The 17,242-nt window shown below is 47.8% G+C and overlaps 2 protein-coding genes across 7 annotated transcripts in view; one reads left to right on the plus strand and one right to left on the minus strand.

The window, feature by feature from the left end:
• Positions 1-811: 811 nt before the first annotated feature.
• IL17RB (interleukin 17 receptor B) lies at positions 812-14,703 on the minus strand. Of its 4 annotated transcripts, XM_057705797.1 has the most exons (11): positions 14,572-14,703; positions 12,752-12,776; positions 11,828-11,968; positions 10,238-10,365; positions 9,705-9,831; positions 7,840-7,887; positions 6,239-6,381; positions 5,797-5,862; positions 4,664-4,763; positions 3,453-3,551; positions 812-2,258 (listed from the first exon to the last, which is right to left on the minus strand). In XM_057705797.1, the coding sequence occupies exons 1-11, from the start codon at positions 14,629-14,631 to the stop codon at positions 1,699-1,701; spliced, it is 1,497 nt and encodes a 498-aa protein (XP_057561780.1). In that variant the 5' UTR covers positions 14,632-14,703; the 3' UTR covers positions 812-1,698. The 4 variants fall into 4 exon arrangements, with proteins under 4 accessions (XP_057561780.1, XP_057561777.1, XP_057561778.1 ...); XM_057705794.1 differs by lacking the exons at positions 12,752-12,776; positions 14,572-14,703 and adding an exon at positions 12,063-12,087; XM_057705795.1 differs by lacking the exons at positions 12,752-12,776; positions 14,572-14,703 and having other exon boundaries at positions 5,797-5,859; positions 11,828-12,147.
• CHDH (choline dehydrogenase) overlaps positions 14,634-17,242 on the plus strand; it is a 62,641-nt gene continuing 60,032 nt past the window's right edge. For 2 of the 3 annotated variants that reach the window (XM_057705791.1, XM_057705793.1), the window contains exon 1: positions 14,777-15,098. The gene's annotated coding sequence lies outside the window, so the exon portion shown is untranslated. Of the gene's footprint in view, positions 14,743-14,776; positions 15,099-17,242 lie in introns of those variants that run through there. The other variant, XM_057705792.1, reaches the window with a different exon arrangement.

The raw sequence follows: 17,242 nt of genomic DNA on the forward strand, positions 1-17,242 counted from the left end.
TAAATTTATACAATACTGATTTTATGTTTCTGAGCTGTTTCAACACAATTTAATACTTGTACCTAGTTCTAAAAGCATAATGTGTTTCTGTTTATACTAAGTTTTCCATATAAAAGCATTTTGCTCTTATACTGGTAGATATTGATTCAGAGGAAGTTGGTCTCTGGTTCAAGTTTGACATAAGCCATATCCATCTTCTCTTACCAGCACTTAAAAGCACTTTGAAAACTGATCATGACAAGTGAGCTTTATTACCTTAATTGTATTGCCTCAGGCATGGTTAAGTATTTGCTTGTGAAGCTGGACTCTCTATGCTTCCTTATTTTGGTCTTTATCTGTAAGACATGTATTAGAAGGAGTGGCGTGGCCTTTTAAGGATATAAGAACGTTTTAACAGTCATCCACCTGAAACTGATCCACATTCTAGAGTAGATTCAGTCCAGTCTTGCACTGTGTGAAAGAGACAAGCTTTCCTAGAAAAATACAAATGCTAATATAAACAACTTTTTGGTGACCTCTGCATTAAGAAAAAGATGCTTTGAGAAAAGTAAAAAGTTGGAAGGCTTAAAATGCCACACATCTGTACATTCTGTAATTCTATGGTAGACTTGGTTTTTTACTTAAGTAAACCAGTATAATAATTCTTTTATAAAAAGATTAATTACTTCAGGAGGGCTAACTTCAACATAGGATTTATTTTTGCTTTGAACATGAAAAGTTATGTAATAATTATGAAACTGTGAATTCTGACAGTGACTTCTAGTAGGCAACTTTGGGCAAACGTAGACATCAGCTCTGCAAGGGATGTATTCTGTTGTTAAAAGTCACCTGTACAAGAGTTAGATAGGACATGAATCTAGTTTGGGGTGGGGGGGGTTCCTATGCAAATATCAAGTATACAAGTGGTTCCACATAGAGTGGGTCATCTGGTCAGCAAAAACAGGTTCAGCTTGCTATTCTCTATTTTTGTTATCTTTGAAATAAAGACGTGTGTGTAATAGAGGGGTTTTCATCTAAGCAGTTAAGTGAATTAGTGAGGACTTTTAGGTTTGGCATTGATTAATCAAACTTGTAAAGTTATAGAGCTAAAGAATTCTACCTACTCTGTAGAGCTTGGCCTATTCAAGACTGGATGTTTGGCTGGGAGATGCATTATCACTGATTATCAGAATGGTTATAGGTTTACATTGTAAGTGTTCTTGATTTTTAGGTATGAAGTTGATTTAGCTTTATACTTATAAATTTAGTTTCCATTCTTTAATGCCACAGTAGTTAGTAATATTTATAACAATTTTATTAGCATAAAAAATTTTAATTACTAGACTAAGGTGTATGTATTCAGTTGTGAATCCTCCCTATTTCCTTTTGCTAAATCATACAGTTGACCCTTGAACAACAGACATTTGAACTGGGCAGATACACTTATATGCAGATTTTTTTTTTTAACACACTACAGGTCTGCCGTTGGTTGAATCCACAGATGCAGAATCATGGATACAGATGGTGGACTATAGAGTTATACATGGATTTTTCAACTGCACAGGGGTTGGCACCCATACCCCCTGGGTTGTTCAAGGTTCAACTGTAATCCTCCTTATGAGTAGCCTGTACGGTAAACTTCAGAATCATCACAGATGCTTTATTTCCCTGTAATTGGAGGGGTAGAAAGGCTTTACGTTCTCCTGCTTTGTGGCTGGGCTACAGGGAGGAGCAGCTGTAGTGGCAGGCATGCAGCCTTCTCCCCACCGACTCGCCTGGCTTGGCGTGGAGAAGCTCTGTGCAGAAAGCCTTAGCATCCTTTGTGAGGCGGTACGTGGGGCAGACACTGAGCGCACTGTAATCGTCTTTGGTATCAGTCTCTCTGAAATAGACCACCATGTATTTGTGCAGGTGAGTCTGGCTTCTCAGATCGCTGCAGAAGAGGTTAAAGGCGAGGGAGAACAGGTCTTGGGAGTTCTCACAGGAGCTGCCCTCGCTTTTGCCACAGGTACCATCACACTTGGTGTTATGATTGGAAAGAAGGAAAATGACCTTATCCGCGGCTTTCTTCTGAGTGGTAAGCCACTGCACGGGACCCATCTCGGCTACTTTCTTTTTTTGCCATTTTTCAAGGATAACTTCACTTCTGCAGTGGTTTTGAAGAAATTCAGTGAAGTAACACACTGTGTGATGGAAGCATATTTCAGATGGGTAAACCACAAGAACCTTAATGGGGGACAGAAGCGTGGTAGTAGAGAAGGAAGTCTTCGTGATCTTTTCTGTGGGAGAGAAAAGCATTAGTCATCTGTAAACAGCAAGCAGCAGGCTTTCACTCTCGTCTAGACCACTGCTGATAAATGATCCCTTGCGAGGGCACGTTGGATGAGCACCAGGGATGCTGTTACTGTCAGAGAGGAAAATATCCCTGATTTCCATTTGTACACATCACTTGAAACCAATGCATAAACCTTAAAGATGCTGTAAAAGCTGTATTTTCAAAGTCCCTGTCACTGAATTAGTCCTCTTGATTAAGCCCATACCTTTTCACATAAATTCACAGAAACTGTTTAGGTTTAAGGTACTCTGTGTCAGGTGGGTGGTTGTAAATTTAGTATTTTTAGTGCCATATATAAACAAGCACAGCTGACCCTTCACATCACGTTTTGAGTTGGATTAACTCAGTAGTCATTCCATCTTCTACCTACAGGTGGTAGAGTTTCTTTATAGTTCTCTAAGATCAAGTGTTGTACCATTTCAGCTGGAACTCAAGTGGAATTCTGTCATATGTGTGCTATAGAATGGAAACTCGGTAAGAAACTACTGTAACAGATACAGGTCAAACAATATCCATTAATGTAAGTATTCCTGAGGTCAAAGTTCGATGTGGCTTGCTTACCTAAGAAAGAACATGGGATTAATCTTATTCTATATACAACATCACAAACAATTCAAAAGCTACATTTATATTTCCTTGTCTACGTGTGAAGGGGAGGAGAAGCAGAGGTGTTCAGTGGCCTCCCTGTAGCTGTGTATCTGTATAAATACTCTGATCTCTTATTCAAGTCTTCAGTGTTTTAGAGTTGGCAAGATCCTTAGAGTATATGAATCCAAGTGAGTTGTTTTTATGCCTTGGGAGAAGAATTTTTCAAAAGTAGGAACTAGCATAGAGTACCTATTACAGGTAAAATGTAATTTGTTATTAGCTATCTGTGGCCCATTGCAGTCCTTGTAGATGCCTCCATGGGAAGAAGAAAATGGGTGATAGTAGATCTGGAGTATGGATCCTTGCTTTACCTTAGCGGGTGTGATCCAGTCATTATATGTCTTTGGGAGAGCTCTGAGGCATTAAATAAATGTATGACTTTTGGCTTACGCCAAAATGTGATTGCCTCTGGAGGAATCTCCTTTTAAAAAAAGAATCAGTGTTATTTCCTCATCTGTGTTTCTTTAAAGAACTGAATTATAACCCTTACCATGCCTCCAGGTCAGATAGATCCCAACCACCAGCGCCCACGTGGCCACCAGCAGAGCCAAGAGGAGCAGAGGCAGCCATCCACTCAACACGCTTCTGCCTGGAGAAAACAAAGCTTTTTTATCTTCAGCAGAACAGAACCAAATTTATCTCTTATTTGGAAACTAAAATTTTTACTCAGTGCTTTGTAGAAGTTTTGGTCCCTTTAAAGCCAAGGGTCAGTAGATCTCTAGGGGGTCTGCAGGTCAGTGTGTTTTTCTGTAGAGTGGCCACGTCCTTCATTAGATTCTCCAGAGGGCAAGGGGACCCAGGAGGTTAGGAACAGTCCTCTAAAATCATTTTAGCCTCTTCCGCCACGTTTTCACTATGGTAACCAGAGTTAACATTCGTATTTTTGTTCTTTGCTGAATTAATGTTATTCTTGGTGCAAATACTTAATACATAATATGGATAGATGGAATTTTTAAAGGCTGTTTTGTCAGACTGACAAATGTGGAGGGTAGTGCCACCCGGTCATAGGAATGTTGAGGATCAGTTAAGCTCCAGTGTGTGAAAGTGCTCAGAAATCCGTAGGCACTGTGCCTACACAGCAGTCAGGATTGTCAGGAGAATAGCACCTTCCAACTTAACCCCACCTCTGAGCTAGTTCCAGAAGCATTTTATTTGTCAGCCTGCAATGAAAGAACTAACCGCTAAATCCAGAGAGACATTCTCCAGAACAGGCTGCTCTCAGGCACCAAGGAGGTGTGTCTTTTGGTGCCACGGTTCCTAATTTGTTATCCAAATGTCTGTGTGGCCACATCGAGTTACAGTAACAGCCAGACCTGGGCCACTGACATGGGTAAGAAAGTCAAAAAGCAGTGAAATGTATGTTCCCTTATATATCAGTCCTTTTACACCACTGACGTTTTTCAGGAGATCCTTGCGGCACTCTGAACATCTGTTTTGCACTGTTGATTTTTTTCCCTTCTTGTGTATATCCTGCTTGGTCAAGGATCTTGGTCTCATAAATGAAGCCTCATTCTTACTCAGATTGCAGCTCTCAGGCACAGCACTGCCATCTTTCCCTGCACCCGGTTCAGCACCTGCAAGCAGGGACCCTATGACGCTCCCCCCAACCCCAAGCCTGTTGCATATTGAGTGGGGCTGAGGCCAGGAGCTGTCATATCTTGAGCCTCTTCCATCCTTCTGTAGAAAGGGCTGGGCACTTACTGTGATCCTGAGGGAAGGGGACACCCATTTGTGGGCAAAGCCCCACGGTTCCTCTGCGCCGGATGCAGTCGTTGCCACAGGTAGGGAAATACGGAATCAGCTGAGAGGAAGTGAAGGGCTCAACATTATTCCTACTTTCACCACATCTTCTCTTCCCTTTTTTTCTGGCTTCAGCCCTTCTCTAGCATTGTAATAGGACATTTTTTTTCCTTGGTCATACTTCTCTCACAAAGCCCTAAAATCAAGACCAGTGACTCAGGACCAAACACCTTCTAAGACTCCTGGGTTGTGAACCTAAACTTTGTACATGTTGCTGAGATGTTAGTTTCCTTATCTAAAAGGGTTAGGTCACATCCTAATACATATACAAATATGTCCTGTTAAAAAAGACAGCAGGGGGACTCCTCTTGACCTAAGGCAGCAGTTTAGGACATGTAAGTCCCTTGGGACTAGGAGTCTTGTTCCCTGGAAAAGGGGTGCGGTCCTAATGGGCTGATGGGTATCTGCTGCCCTGGGTGTGTCTGAGCTCTGCCTGTATGTACCAGGAATGAGGAACAAAAGATCCTTCTGTCTTGGATGTGGCTTTGTCCCCCTGGGACCCTCCATGTCTCCAGAACGTAAGCTGGGAGTGGAGAGAGCCCTGAGGGCATCTGCTGGCCCGACTTCCTGAACTCCAGTGGAGTAAACTCAGGCCCTGAGAGGACAGAGTTGCCCTTCCAAGTTCATATGCTGATTGGGAACCCAGACCTTCTGATTTCAAATCCTTTGTTACTTCATTTTGCAGTGAAAACAGAGACTTGGGATAATAAAATGGTACGCCTATCTCAGAATTCCTCTGGGTTTCTGTGACAGAAAATGGGAATAAAATCACTTCGGAAAGTCAGTAGCCCCTCATAGAAGCAAAAGGCACTGTGGCGATAAGGTCAGCTTCCTGACCTCATAGCTGTGAAGATGGAGGCTGGGCGTCCCCATCAACATCGCGTAATGCGAGACTGCTGGCAGAAGCGAGCTGGGGAGAGAACTTATCTGCTTCAACTAGAAAGGACTCCTCAAAGGCAAAGAGTGGTGGTGTGGTGGGTCTTCAGTGCCCCTCTCCTCTCCTCCCTTCCCCAGATCATCTCGTTCAGCTTTACCTGGACCACAGCTCCTTCACTTTCCCCAGTCACTTGAACCACCACGGAAGTTCGAGTTAGTTCCTTCTGGTACAGGTTAGTGAGACAAAATCAAGAATTAGAGGAGCCAGATGAGTGGTTAGATCAAAGACTGCCAATGAAGACACCACTCTTCCCAAACTGACTTTGAACTCATTAGACTATGTGTGAGTCAGGATTCACTCCATACTTCTGAGACCTCTACCTTTGGTTTGTTTTAGATTCACAGGGATGTTTCCAGGGATGCTCCCAGGGACTTGTTTTTCTTTGTCTGAATTAATCAGAATAGCCCAGCATATTTGTACAGCAGACAGTCCTGCCCATGCTCTCTCAAAAGAGAGCCTGTCCAGGACTCTGGGCACCCTTCAACAAGGGAAGGAGAGCTGGAGGGTGGGGGTGGTATTGAGGAAGGGGAGAAAAGTACCTCTGACACATAAGAAATCCCAATTACAGTGGTATTTTGGATGAAAGCCATATATCTGTTTCCAAAGGGACTGGTTGTAAAGTTCACTTCTACCGTGGTCTCATTCTTCTTACAAGCGGTGATATTTGGATCCCACAGACTTCCTGTGAGTTGAGAGAGCATCACAAGAATGGAGTTGCAAACTCGGCCCTCATTTAAGTCCCCAAAAGGACCTGACAAAAACAGATGTACGTTCTGCGGCACACATCCAAGAGACATGGGTTCACCTCCACAGTGTGCCTTTTATTTATCCTCTCAAAGTAACCTGCTGCCCAAGAAAGTTTAGTAACTCCATGTCAGTGTTTTACTGAAAACAGCTTCCCTGGACTGAGGGTGGTGAGAGGCACTGGCCAGTTTCTAATACTTAGTTCTATTCTCAACATTCATTTTGAGTAAAGGGCTGGGGTCAGGATTTCCTCCTTTCCAGGATGAGGAGCAGGAGCCACAGGTTAGGAGACATCTGAGCGAAGGAATTCAGCTAGAACTAGAACACTCTGGGTTCCAGGGACTCTGTCCATCAGACTCTTCTGCCCCAGCTTTACTGGATGTCAGGAAATAAGGAAATGCCTCCTGGCTCAGAAGATACCCTAACAGGTCTACTCTGTGAGAAAAAGCTAGTTGTTTCATTCATGTGGCTTGCAAATCAGCACTCAGCTTAATTTCCAGGAACATAATGTAGAATACCATGTATTATTTTCCCCACCCAGGAGGCCATTTCAAGCCCTAGCTCAGAACTGTCTTGAGGAGTTGGGTTCCAGGACTGATTTGAGACCCTCAGACCCCCCTCACACCCTGCAGTGACCTCCATACTCCAGATCTCTCCTGGCAGGAGGCAAGAGAGAAGGCTCAATGCTCCAAGTCTGCCTTCCAGCGAGGAGACGTGCGCTCGGTCTGCTGGGGTTCACAGGGATGCCTGTGGGGTGGGGGTGCCTAAAAGACGGACTTATCCCCCCAAAACCACTAGTCTCATTAGCACCCTAAGACTATTACCTGAAAATGCATAGAAATCCTTGTAAACCCCTTGGAAACTGGACATTTGGGACTGGTTATCCTGAATGGGCTTATTTCAAAATTCAGAGGGTGGGGGCAGGTTCTAACAGTCTGGCCTGTGAGATGTGGACCCCTGTGAGGTAACAGGTTGAGAACCACCTGTTTCTAGGTCATGACTTCAGCTAACGCCCCCACCTTGAATGTTTGCAGATCAAGCAGAAGGTGTCCAGGGTCCCTGCAGCCACAGCTCAGTGGTACTGGTGTTTGAGCAGGTAGAGGACTTACAGATTCCCATCCAGGCAAGAAGGGCCTTTGGTTTGGGCTAAAATGTTACTTTAACCAAGCGAGTGGGGTGTTTTTTTTCTGTGACTTGCTCATCAGACAAACCTACTAAGAGTCTGTCCATCCCTGGATTCAGCGGGCACAGCACCGGCCAGGATCAGCCTTCACTGAGCAGTTCGGATAGTAACAGCCCCACTTTAGGCCCCAGTTCCTTCATCTTAAAAAGTTTGAGCTGCACTGGCTCGAGGTATGAATTTCTTATAACAAAAACAGATGCTGTATTTACTTACCTGCTTCAATGCACCTTTTTTTGTATTTCATTATGTGGTCCAGGCAGCCTGGAAATTTGAATGAAAGTTTTTGCATTTCAGAAAAAAGTATCTCTGCGCCACCCCCTTGCCAACAAGTATGCACACATGCTTACTACGCCTGTAACAAATTGCCAGAACGTTTCAAATATGAGGTCAGATAGCAGATTTAAATGAGACGCTAACATTATACTGTTAAACAGAAGGTTATCTACTCATGAAGTGACCAGAGTCTAATTTAAATACAGCCTTTATCAAACCAGTGTCTGTGATCCCCAAGAGAAGACTTAAAAACCAACTATTATTCAAAAAAAAGGTTTGGTAATATGTGTAGATACTGCTCCTTCCAGGAGGTGGAGCTTAATCCCACCCTATCCCCCCTACCCCAAGATAGGGGTAGAGTTAGTGATTTGTTTCCAAAACTAAATTGGGAGAGGGAAAAATACTAGATTACATGGAGAAGCCTGGCAGACACCACTTAACCACTGACAAAGGCAAGCACCACCTGTGCTGTCCTGCGCATGTCACCCACCCTGATAGGGTGCCGTGAGAAGAGTGCTTCACCTCTGCGGATTCTCACCAAACACCTATAACCGCCAGTCTAATCATGAGACCCAGATTGCGGGACATCCTGCACGATGCATGGCCATCACTCCTCAAGACTGTCATGGTCATGAAACACAGGGAAAGACTAAGAAACTGTCACAGACTAGATGAGACGAAGGAGACATGGGTCTGAATGCCACTGGGACAGGAAGAGGACATTAATGGAAAAGTAGGTGACATCCAGATAAAGTCTGGAGTTTAGTTCATAGACATGTACCCGTGTTGGACTCCGTTTTGACAAGTAGACCATGGTAACGTAGAATGTTAACGATAGGGGAAATTGGGTGAGAAGTATATGGGAACTCTTTGTACTAGCTTTGCAACTTCTCTGTAAATCTAAAATTATTCCTAAATATTTTAAAAATGAGATTTGGTCTCATCAAGAATGCTGGGAACTACTGTGTAGTAGATGATGTGATGCCAAGAATACACTGGACCACGACCAAGGAATGATGACAGATTGGAAATTGCCCCCGTTTGGCCTTGATGCTACACCTGGGACAGGGACAGGCGTGGGGTACAGAACAGGTGACCCAGCCCGAGTGGAGGTGATGTGGGAACTGCTGGGGCCCGGCACCAGGCTGGACCCTCCTCACCGTGATCCTGTCTCCTCCTCACCCCGTGTGATAGTGCAGGTGTGACACCAGAGAGCCGATCATGTGTCATAGAGCAAGGGGAAGAACCCAGCACTCAACTCAGTGCCACCTGCCTCTTCACCACAGCTCAGGGGACAAGCCTATTGGAGTCTATACATCCTCAGAGACTAGCCACACACTGTCAAACTACACAGCCTGCCAGGAAGCTGAGACTGGAACAAGCATTTTGCATCAACAATAAAGAATGGCTAAAGTGCATCAGTCAAGAAGGACCAGAGTTTGACCATCAGCTTCACTTCTACTGCATGTGTAACCAGGGCAAGTTACTTAAGCTCTCAGTTTCTTAATCTGTAAAATGGGGCTGTCCCAACCTTGGGATTGTTGGCGGCTTAAATGTGATGATGCGTGTCTAGTGCTCAATCAGTGCCTGACACACAGGAATGGGCTTTCCCCTCCGCTTCACCTGACTTCATCCTCTCCTTGTGAGTGTGGTGCAGTTACTGTCGTGTCCATATTACACACGAGGAAACAGACTCAGCAAGGCCAAACGCCTTATCCAGGGTACTCAGCCTCTTTATACAAAACCACATACCAAAGCAGGTGTCCCAGTAAGATAGAGTATAAGAGAAGAGTGAGGAAGTGTACCTGGTGAGGTAAAGTTCACAGCCATGGAGGGGCCATCTTCATTCATATTTGCATTGGGAATGTTATGGGCCCCAATGAAATAGACTGTGTTCAGCTCTACAGGAAAGCCAATGTAGGAAAATGTCCACTGCAAGGCAAAGTGGGAACCACTGAATTTCCAGGTTCTTTTCATTTATACTTTCATTCCTTAACCTACTGCTGAAACTTATGTCTCTAGTCAATGTCTGCTAAGGAAATGGACCCCACGCAGTTTACCAATATAACTCACAGAATCAGAGAAGTGTAAAATTCTAGAGCCAGGATATAATTTAAGTTCAGCTTCCCTCACTTTGCCCATGGGGAACATGAGGCCCAGGGATGCTGACTTGCCCAAGGCGCACAGCAGAGAAATGGCCCAAAATGGGATTGGAACCCAGGCATCCCTATTTCAGGCTCCAGGTTGTAGCTCTCAGCAGCCTGTATGTGAGCACAACATCCACACCCCCAACAAAAGGACTTGGATTAGTGACAGCCAAGTGTCTCCAAGTGCTTACTTTGCCACCAGAGGGTCTGGTCTGAGTCTGGAAGGCCTCAGTGTAATTGCACCTGACGCAGCTGTAGGACTGGAAGTGGCTTTTGCCCGTCACGCAGATCTTGGTGGCCTTCAACAAGCGGATGCTGGCTGCCGAGGTGGGCAAGAGGGCAGTTGTGTATTTAGTGCTAACTCTGTGGATGACTTGATGCTAGACAGCCTACCTGCCTTATCGCACTTCACATTCACTGTAGCCCTCAAAGGTAGGCACTGTGATTGCCCCCAGTTTACAGATGGGGTAAGCGAGGCTTAGGGAATTTCAGGGAGCTTTGCCTTGGCTTACAGAGTTCATCCGCAGCAGAATATGGAGTCAAATTCCAAAGCCTTGCCTTCTCATAGGTGAGCCTGAATTTCACAGAGACCTGCAAAGGGGAGTCTAACTCTGCACTATTCTGGTCTCTTTTAAGAGGAACAGGCTTGTTGTGTGGGAACCACAAAGGCTTTTCAGAGTGTCCTCAGCAGCCATGCCTGTTCTGTCTGCACCTTCATCCATGCTGATCCTTCTCCCTGGAATGCCCTTTCCTCCTGTTATCTGCCTCTCCACGTCTTACTCCTTCAAGGCCCAACTCATGCACCACTATAACAACAGGTAACATATATGAGCTTGCTCTGTGCCAGGGATGAAGCCAAATGCCTTATCGCAACATCTAATGTGATCTCACCAGGGCCCTCTCCTGCTTCTCTCTCCCCGACCCCCCTCAGAGTGCAGGTCCCTCCGGGATTCCCCTGATGGAATCTGTGCCTGTGTCTGTGTCTGCCTCCCCCTGGCCCTCTGGGAACCTGACCGGCACTCCCAGGTTATTGACCAGATGGAATTTAGCTGAATTTAGTGGGTGAAACACATGGCCTTTAGGCCCCCAGGATTGGTTCATCCAAAGAACTCACAAGGTGCCTCAGAGAAATGCCAGCACTTCCACGATGCCCTTTGGGAGGTTGAAAAATTATGTACCCAAGAGAATGTTTTCCTAAACCTGGGGGATCATCTCTGGCCTTACCCTATATTCTTCCGTGAAGGACAGCATAACATACAGAAAAGCACAGCAACGTACCACTTGATGAGTTTTCATACTCATGCAGCCGTTACCCAGGTCAAGGAACACCCCAGGAGTTGCCCTCAGGCCTCCTTTCAGTCACTCCCCACCTGAGAGGAGCCACTGCCCTGACTTCTAACTGCTTAGAGTAGTTTTGGCTGTTTTGCACTTTTTGTTAATGGAAGCATCTGGTGGGTAGGACTGCTGGCCTGCATGCAGATGTGAAGGTATGAACTCCCGAATCTGGCCTTTGTTTATGAGATTCATCCACACTGTGTGTAGCCATGGTCATTGCTATGCTGGATTCTGTTCTGTGATGCTACGTCACTGTCAGGCATTGGAGGCATGTTTTTGGCTGTTGTGAACACTGCTACTACGAACATCTAGTCTGTGGCTTTGGTGCATGCGTGTGTGTATTCTGCTGAATATGTACCTGGGAGGGGAAGTAATGGGTCGTCGAGACTGCCTCTTTCTGCTTTAGTAGACACGTCAGGCCTTATCTTTGATTGATGCGTACTTACCATCTGCCCGGAGTATCCAGCTTATGTTCATCAAAATTGAATAGTCCTCCAGCGCAACACTGCTTTTAATAGGTTCCACTTGGAGGTCCCTCAAGTCTCCTGGGGTCAGAGTGTGTCGGACCATCCACTCTGGAGACACTCCTGGGTGAAGGCGAGACTTCCCATGACACCCCCTTCCCAGCCCAATTCAGTGCCACCTGCTCTACTTCACCCACCCTGACCACACCGTACTCACAATTCATCTCTTCTTCCAGCTAAGGAAGGCCAGACACTTCGCAGTGCTGGCTGATGTGCAGCTGAGGTGATGTTCAACCTCCTGGCCCCAACCTACAGAGCATGTGTGACCACTCTGGGTCTCTTTGTACGTACGTATGTGTGTATGTATATATGTATGTATGTATATATATTTGACATGCTTATTAGGATCAGTCCTGCCTTCCCCATGCCTCAGCCTGGACTCCAGCCAGCTGCCTCCCATGACTCCCTCTTCCTACCTCCCAGTCTGTGGCGGTACCATTTCTTCTCCAGCTCACACTGTCCATCCAGGTTTCTTGGGCAGAAGTGCACCCATTCTGCAAATGCTACCATCTCCAATGCTCCTGCTTCTCTAAAACATTTGTTTCCTGTTCCCAACTGTAAGTGACATGCCTCCCACTGCATTTGATCTCCCTCCAAGGAGTGGCAGGCTTCCCTTTCTACCTCATGTGGTGATTCCCGCCCTGCCTGTACCTCTTACTGGCCAGGAGGCCAGCCCACCTGAAACCCTGGGAGCTCTGCCTTGGGCAGATGGAAGCTTTACCCGCATCAGCTAATAAAGCAGTGGTTCACCCTGCACCTGGTCTCTGATGACCTACTGCTGGGATTCGGGTCCCCTAAAAGTCCAGCTGTGCTTTTGATGTAAAGCCCCATTTCTAGTGCACCTACCAGGTTCAGAGCCACACTGAATTGTCTGCAAAAGAGAAAGAAACCGAGTGCCATGTTGAATGCCAGCAAACCACAAACCTTCATTTGTCAAATTAGACAAAACACCATTTTTTTCCTTAAATGCATATACAAGTGATGAATGTTCAAAGGAAAGCTGGGCTGGTTCCACTTCACAGTTTGGGGGAGACTAAGCAGCCCCATGGTAGGCTATGATTGGCCATAGGTAAACCACCAGTATGCTTGATCCTCAAGCCTGGCCATTACCTCCCTTAAAGACCAGTGGTGGGTTTGTACCCGTCTCTGCATCTCAGCCTTCCCTGCTATAAGCAGGGGATAACTCTGGGCCATCATGAAGGCCCCTTCACACTCTAATGTTTAACTATAGGCTTTCAGGACAGTTTAGAATATTTATTGAGTTTCCCCAGGTTAAGGAATGGCTGTGCCAAGAAGAAGAGCAGAAGAATGCAGTCCATGGTACCTTTCCTAGGTTCTTTAAAAAATTCCTCTTCTAATATAAAAGGACTCACCTGAGCTATTTACATAATCATAAAGCAACTGTGATTTCATTGTTATCTTTTAGAAAGAACTTTTAAAATAAATAATATCAGTGTCTAAGAAAGGCCAGTATTAAATCCTTTGGAGTTAACTGCTCATGTCTTTTTATAAGAAAAAATAATTAGTACTTTGGTTTTGGAATAAAATACTGGACCTAAAAGGCAGCAGCAAGTTCCAGTGACATGACAGAGCCTGGTAAATCCACCAGCTCTGGAATCTGAGCCCTCACAGCCTCAACATTTCTAAACACCTTGTAAGACAGAAGGCAAGACTTTTGATAGTTTGAGTAATCTGAGTTGGATGAAATTGTCAGTCACCCATCTTTGTCTTTTTAAAGCTGAACTCCAAGAGATGTTTTAGTCAGTTCTTTTAACAGATGAGCCATCATACTGGGAGCTAAGTTCTTGTCAAAGGGCTGGTGAGACAGATTTTTAGGAAGAAGCAAAGCAACAGCTCTAAACTTTACAGAGTTCAAGCTATTGGCCTAATAGCAGCTACTGCAAAGGCAATGAATTCTTCCTCTAGCAGAAAGGGGTGAGGGTGGGGGTGGTGCTGAGGGCGTGGGCTCTGAACTAAGACAGAAGACAAGGAGAGTAGTTGAAGACATAAGGGCAGGGAATGGGGTTTATCTTTCCATCACCAAGTAACACCATGCTTTTATGCTATGTGTTGTGCTAAAAGGGCAGCAATATAGCTTCAAACGCTATTTTGCAGATGACGTTTTCTTTAATGGCCCGGAAGAGTCCCTCAATCCGTCAAGGCACAGGGGAAGAAAGGAAACCTGCAGCAGAGTTCAGGAGCTTAGCTCCCAGGACAAGGGCTTCATTCAGTACAGCAAAATCAACACGGCAAAAGCGAGTGGAATGGAGAAGCAGCTCTTGTGTCCCCCAGAGAGGGGAGACCTCAAGACTCCAGGCAGCAACAGTAGTGAACACCTATTGTGTGCCAGGCTCTTTGGTGCTGCCTTGCAAGCCCTGTTGCTGTCCTTCACTAGATCCTGGTGAGTTAGGTATGCCCCTTCGTTATATAGATGAAGACAGGAGGCTCAGTGAGCATAAATGGCTGAATCAAGGGCGCATCGTGGCATCTGAACCAGGGTTTGACTGATTCCCTCGCCCCTGACTCAAGCAGCCCGGCGCCCCAGAGGGTGCACACGTGCCCCTTTCAGACGGCCCTCCGCGGACGCCTCGGAGAAGCGTGAGCTGCCAGGTGGGACGCATTTGGGCCCGGGCTCGAGGGGCGGGAACACGCGGACGGGGGCTTACCGGCTCCGGAGGCACGGCACCCCAGCACAGCGCGGCCAGGCTCAGCAGTACTAGCGACATTGCGGGGCCACGGCCCTCCACCGCCCGGGGTCCCGGCCAGCCTCCGGCCGCGCTCTTATCCCGGTGCCTGGGGCCACGCCTCCGGGCCCCGCCTCCCCCAGCACCGCCCAGGTAGGGGCGGCCCCCTGGCGCCCTCCCTCGGTGGGGAACCAAGCGCCCCGGCCTGCGGCGGCCGCGGGGGTTGCCCGGGTCCGAGCGTCTCTCGAGCAGCCGCGCACGCGCCGGCCCCGCGCACCGGTGCGTGCAGCGAGCCAGGTGCACGAGTGCACGCGCGCCACGCTCGCCCGAGCCTGGCCGGCCCGCCCGGCGCCAGGTCCCCGGCCGGAGCAGGTCGGGTCCGAGAGGCCTGCGGTGTGCCTTCCGGCCGCCCGGGGCGCGCGGGGCGCCGGCGCTGCCAGTTAAAGTGTAGCGGGGGCTCCTCCGGCTCCGCCGCCGACCGTCCCGGCACTCCGGCCGAGCTGCCCACGGTGAGTAGCGGGGACGCGCTCGACCCCGGGCCCACCCGCCGCGAACGGCCCTGGCCGCAGCCCAGAGCCCCCGGCGGCCTCGGGCCGGCAGGTCGGGTGGGTCCGGAGGACCCCGGCTCGACGCCGAGGCTGGGGCCCCACTTGACGCTACGGCTGAGGCTGAGCCCTGGGACACAAAAGCGGTGGGACGGGGGCAGCAAAGCCGCACTGAGTTCTTCGCAGACGCTAGTTCCTCGCAGAAACTAAGTTATATGCAAGGCAGAAACCCTGCCTTTCCCCTGGTGTTCTGGTATATTTCCACAAAACGAGACCTGACACTAACACTTGGGTCTCCCAAGGCGGAAGCCTTCACCATTTGGGTTTGGAGGCGGGTTCTAGAGTTTTACTGAGCTCAGGGTTTACGAGCAGCATTCAATGTAAATTTTGGGCCTACCCTTCAGAGAGCCAACCCAGCCCCTCAGGTCCAGCAGGGTCCAGGATTTAACTTGACCTCGCTGGTAATTCTACGCAGATGGACCAGGACCATCCTGTGACACCCAGTGGTCTGGGGGAAGGTTAATAAAAATCAGCTGGGCTAACAGTGGATCAAAGGGCTCTGAACTCTGCTTGCTTCAGCCGCCTGCGTTTGCAAAGGGCATTGTGGGGGTGACCAACTCAGTGTCCCTTAAACTTGTAGGCTGAGTTAGCTCCATTCTTTAGATGAGGAGACCAAGGCCCAGGGAGGGATGGAGTTGTCAGGTGGTGAGAGGTTGACTTAGTCAAGCCGCTGTTTTGCTGAGGTCCTGTGCACCAGGCCCGGCCCACCTGCCTGATTCAGATTTGGGTCAGTATGGAGCGGGCCCTGTCTCAAGGTCAGCTGGGGGCTCTGTCGTGCACACGGGGGTTGCAGGTGATGTTTCCAGAGGACTGGTCTGGTTTCTAACCAAGGAGAGTGGCTCAGGTGATGCTGTTGCCTCACCCATTCCTGGGGCTGGGCCACCCTGGGCCCCTTACTCAACCTCTCTGAGTTGCTTTGAGCCATGTGGTGCCAGAGATCATTTGCAGCTCTAACAATTGTTTTTCTTCGGAGCAAACACATGCAGGGTGCCAGCCCTGGGGTGGAAAGGTGCCAGTTGACAGATGCCCTTGGACTGAGGATGAGGGTGGTGAGAGCGTGTTCCAGGGCACATGTGCCCACCCTGCTGTGGAAGTGCGGATGCAGACAGCCTCGTCTTCCAGCTCTTGAGATCATGAACTTTGCCCCGTGGTGCCAAGGAACCACGGCAGACGTTATGGTGGTGGTCAGTTTTCAGTTTGAGAAAGGCCACCTGGGTGGCTGTGCCAGGCTGTGGGAGGCCAGTTCCTCTGAAAGTAGCGAGGAGGCAGTTGCTAACCAAAATGCGTTCACTGCACGAAGAGCTGAGTCCCTGCGTGGGCCAAGGCTCCAAGCTGTGCCAGTTTTACAGCCGTGCCCCAAAGCAGGCCCTGCTGCAGGAGCTTGGCCTATTGAGTGTGAGGACAATTGGGGGCTTTTGAGCTGGAGACTGCTAGGGATGCAGAGGTTAGTCCTGGAGATAGAGTTGTGAGTCAGACATTTATTTTTTTTTAAATTTTTATTTTTTTAAAGAACTTTTATTGAGATACAGTTAACATACAATAAACTGCATATATTTAGAGTGTACAGTTTGGTATCCCAATCTCCCAATTCATTCCCCCCCAACCCTCCCTGCTTTCCCCACTTGGTGTCCATATGTCTGTTCTCTGCATCTGTGTCTCTATTTCCACCTTGCAAACAGGTTGATTTGTACCATTTTTCTATATTCCCCATATATGTGTTAATATATGGTATTTGTTTTTCTCTTTGTGACTGTCAGACATTTATAGGGGTGGTAGAGAGGGGCGGAGGATAGAGGCCTGGGGAAGGAGAACTCCTTGGAGGTGAGGGCTAAGAGGGGCTGCACCAGGAAAACCGGAGAGTGTGGGAGCAGCCGAGGTGTCAGATGAGGTGGAGGGGCCAGGGGTGGGCCCCTGGTTTAGCTCTTTAGCAAGGAGGGGCGAGACCAGGCATGGGAGGAGAAGTGGGTTTAGAGATTGGAGCGGAGTGGTTTTCTTTCAAGAAAGGGCAAGGTTGAAATTGTTTCTCCAGGGGAAGAAGCTGGGGGGCA

The sequence above is a fragment of the Hippopotamus amphibius genome, chromosome 13 (assembly GCF_030028045.1).
Source record: "Hippopotamus amphibius kiboko isolate mHipAmp2 chromosome 13, mHipAmp2.hap2, whole genome shotgun sequence".
Taxonomy (NCBI): domain Eukaryota; kingdom Metazoa; phylum Chordata; class Mammalia; order Artiodactyla; family Hippopotamidae; genus Hippopotamus; species Hippopotamus amphibius.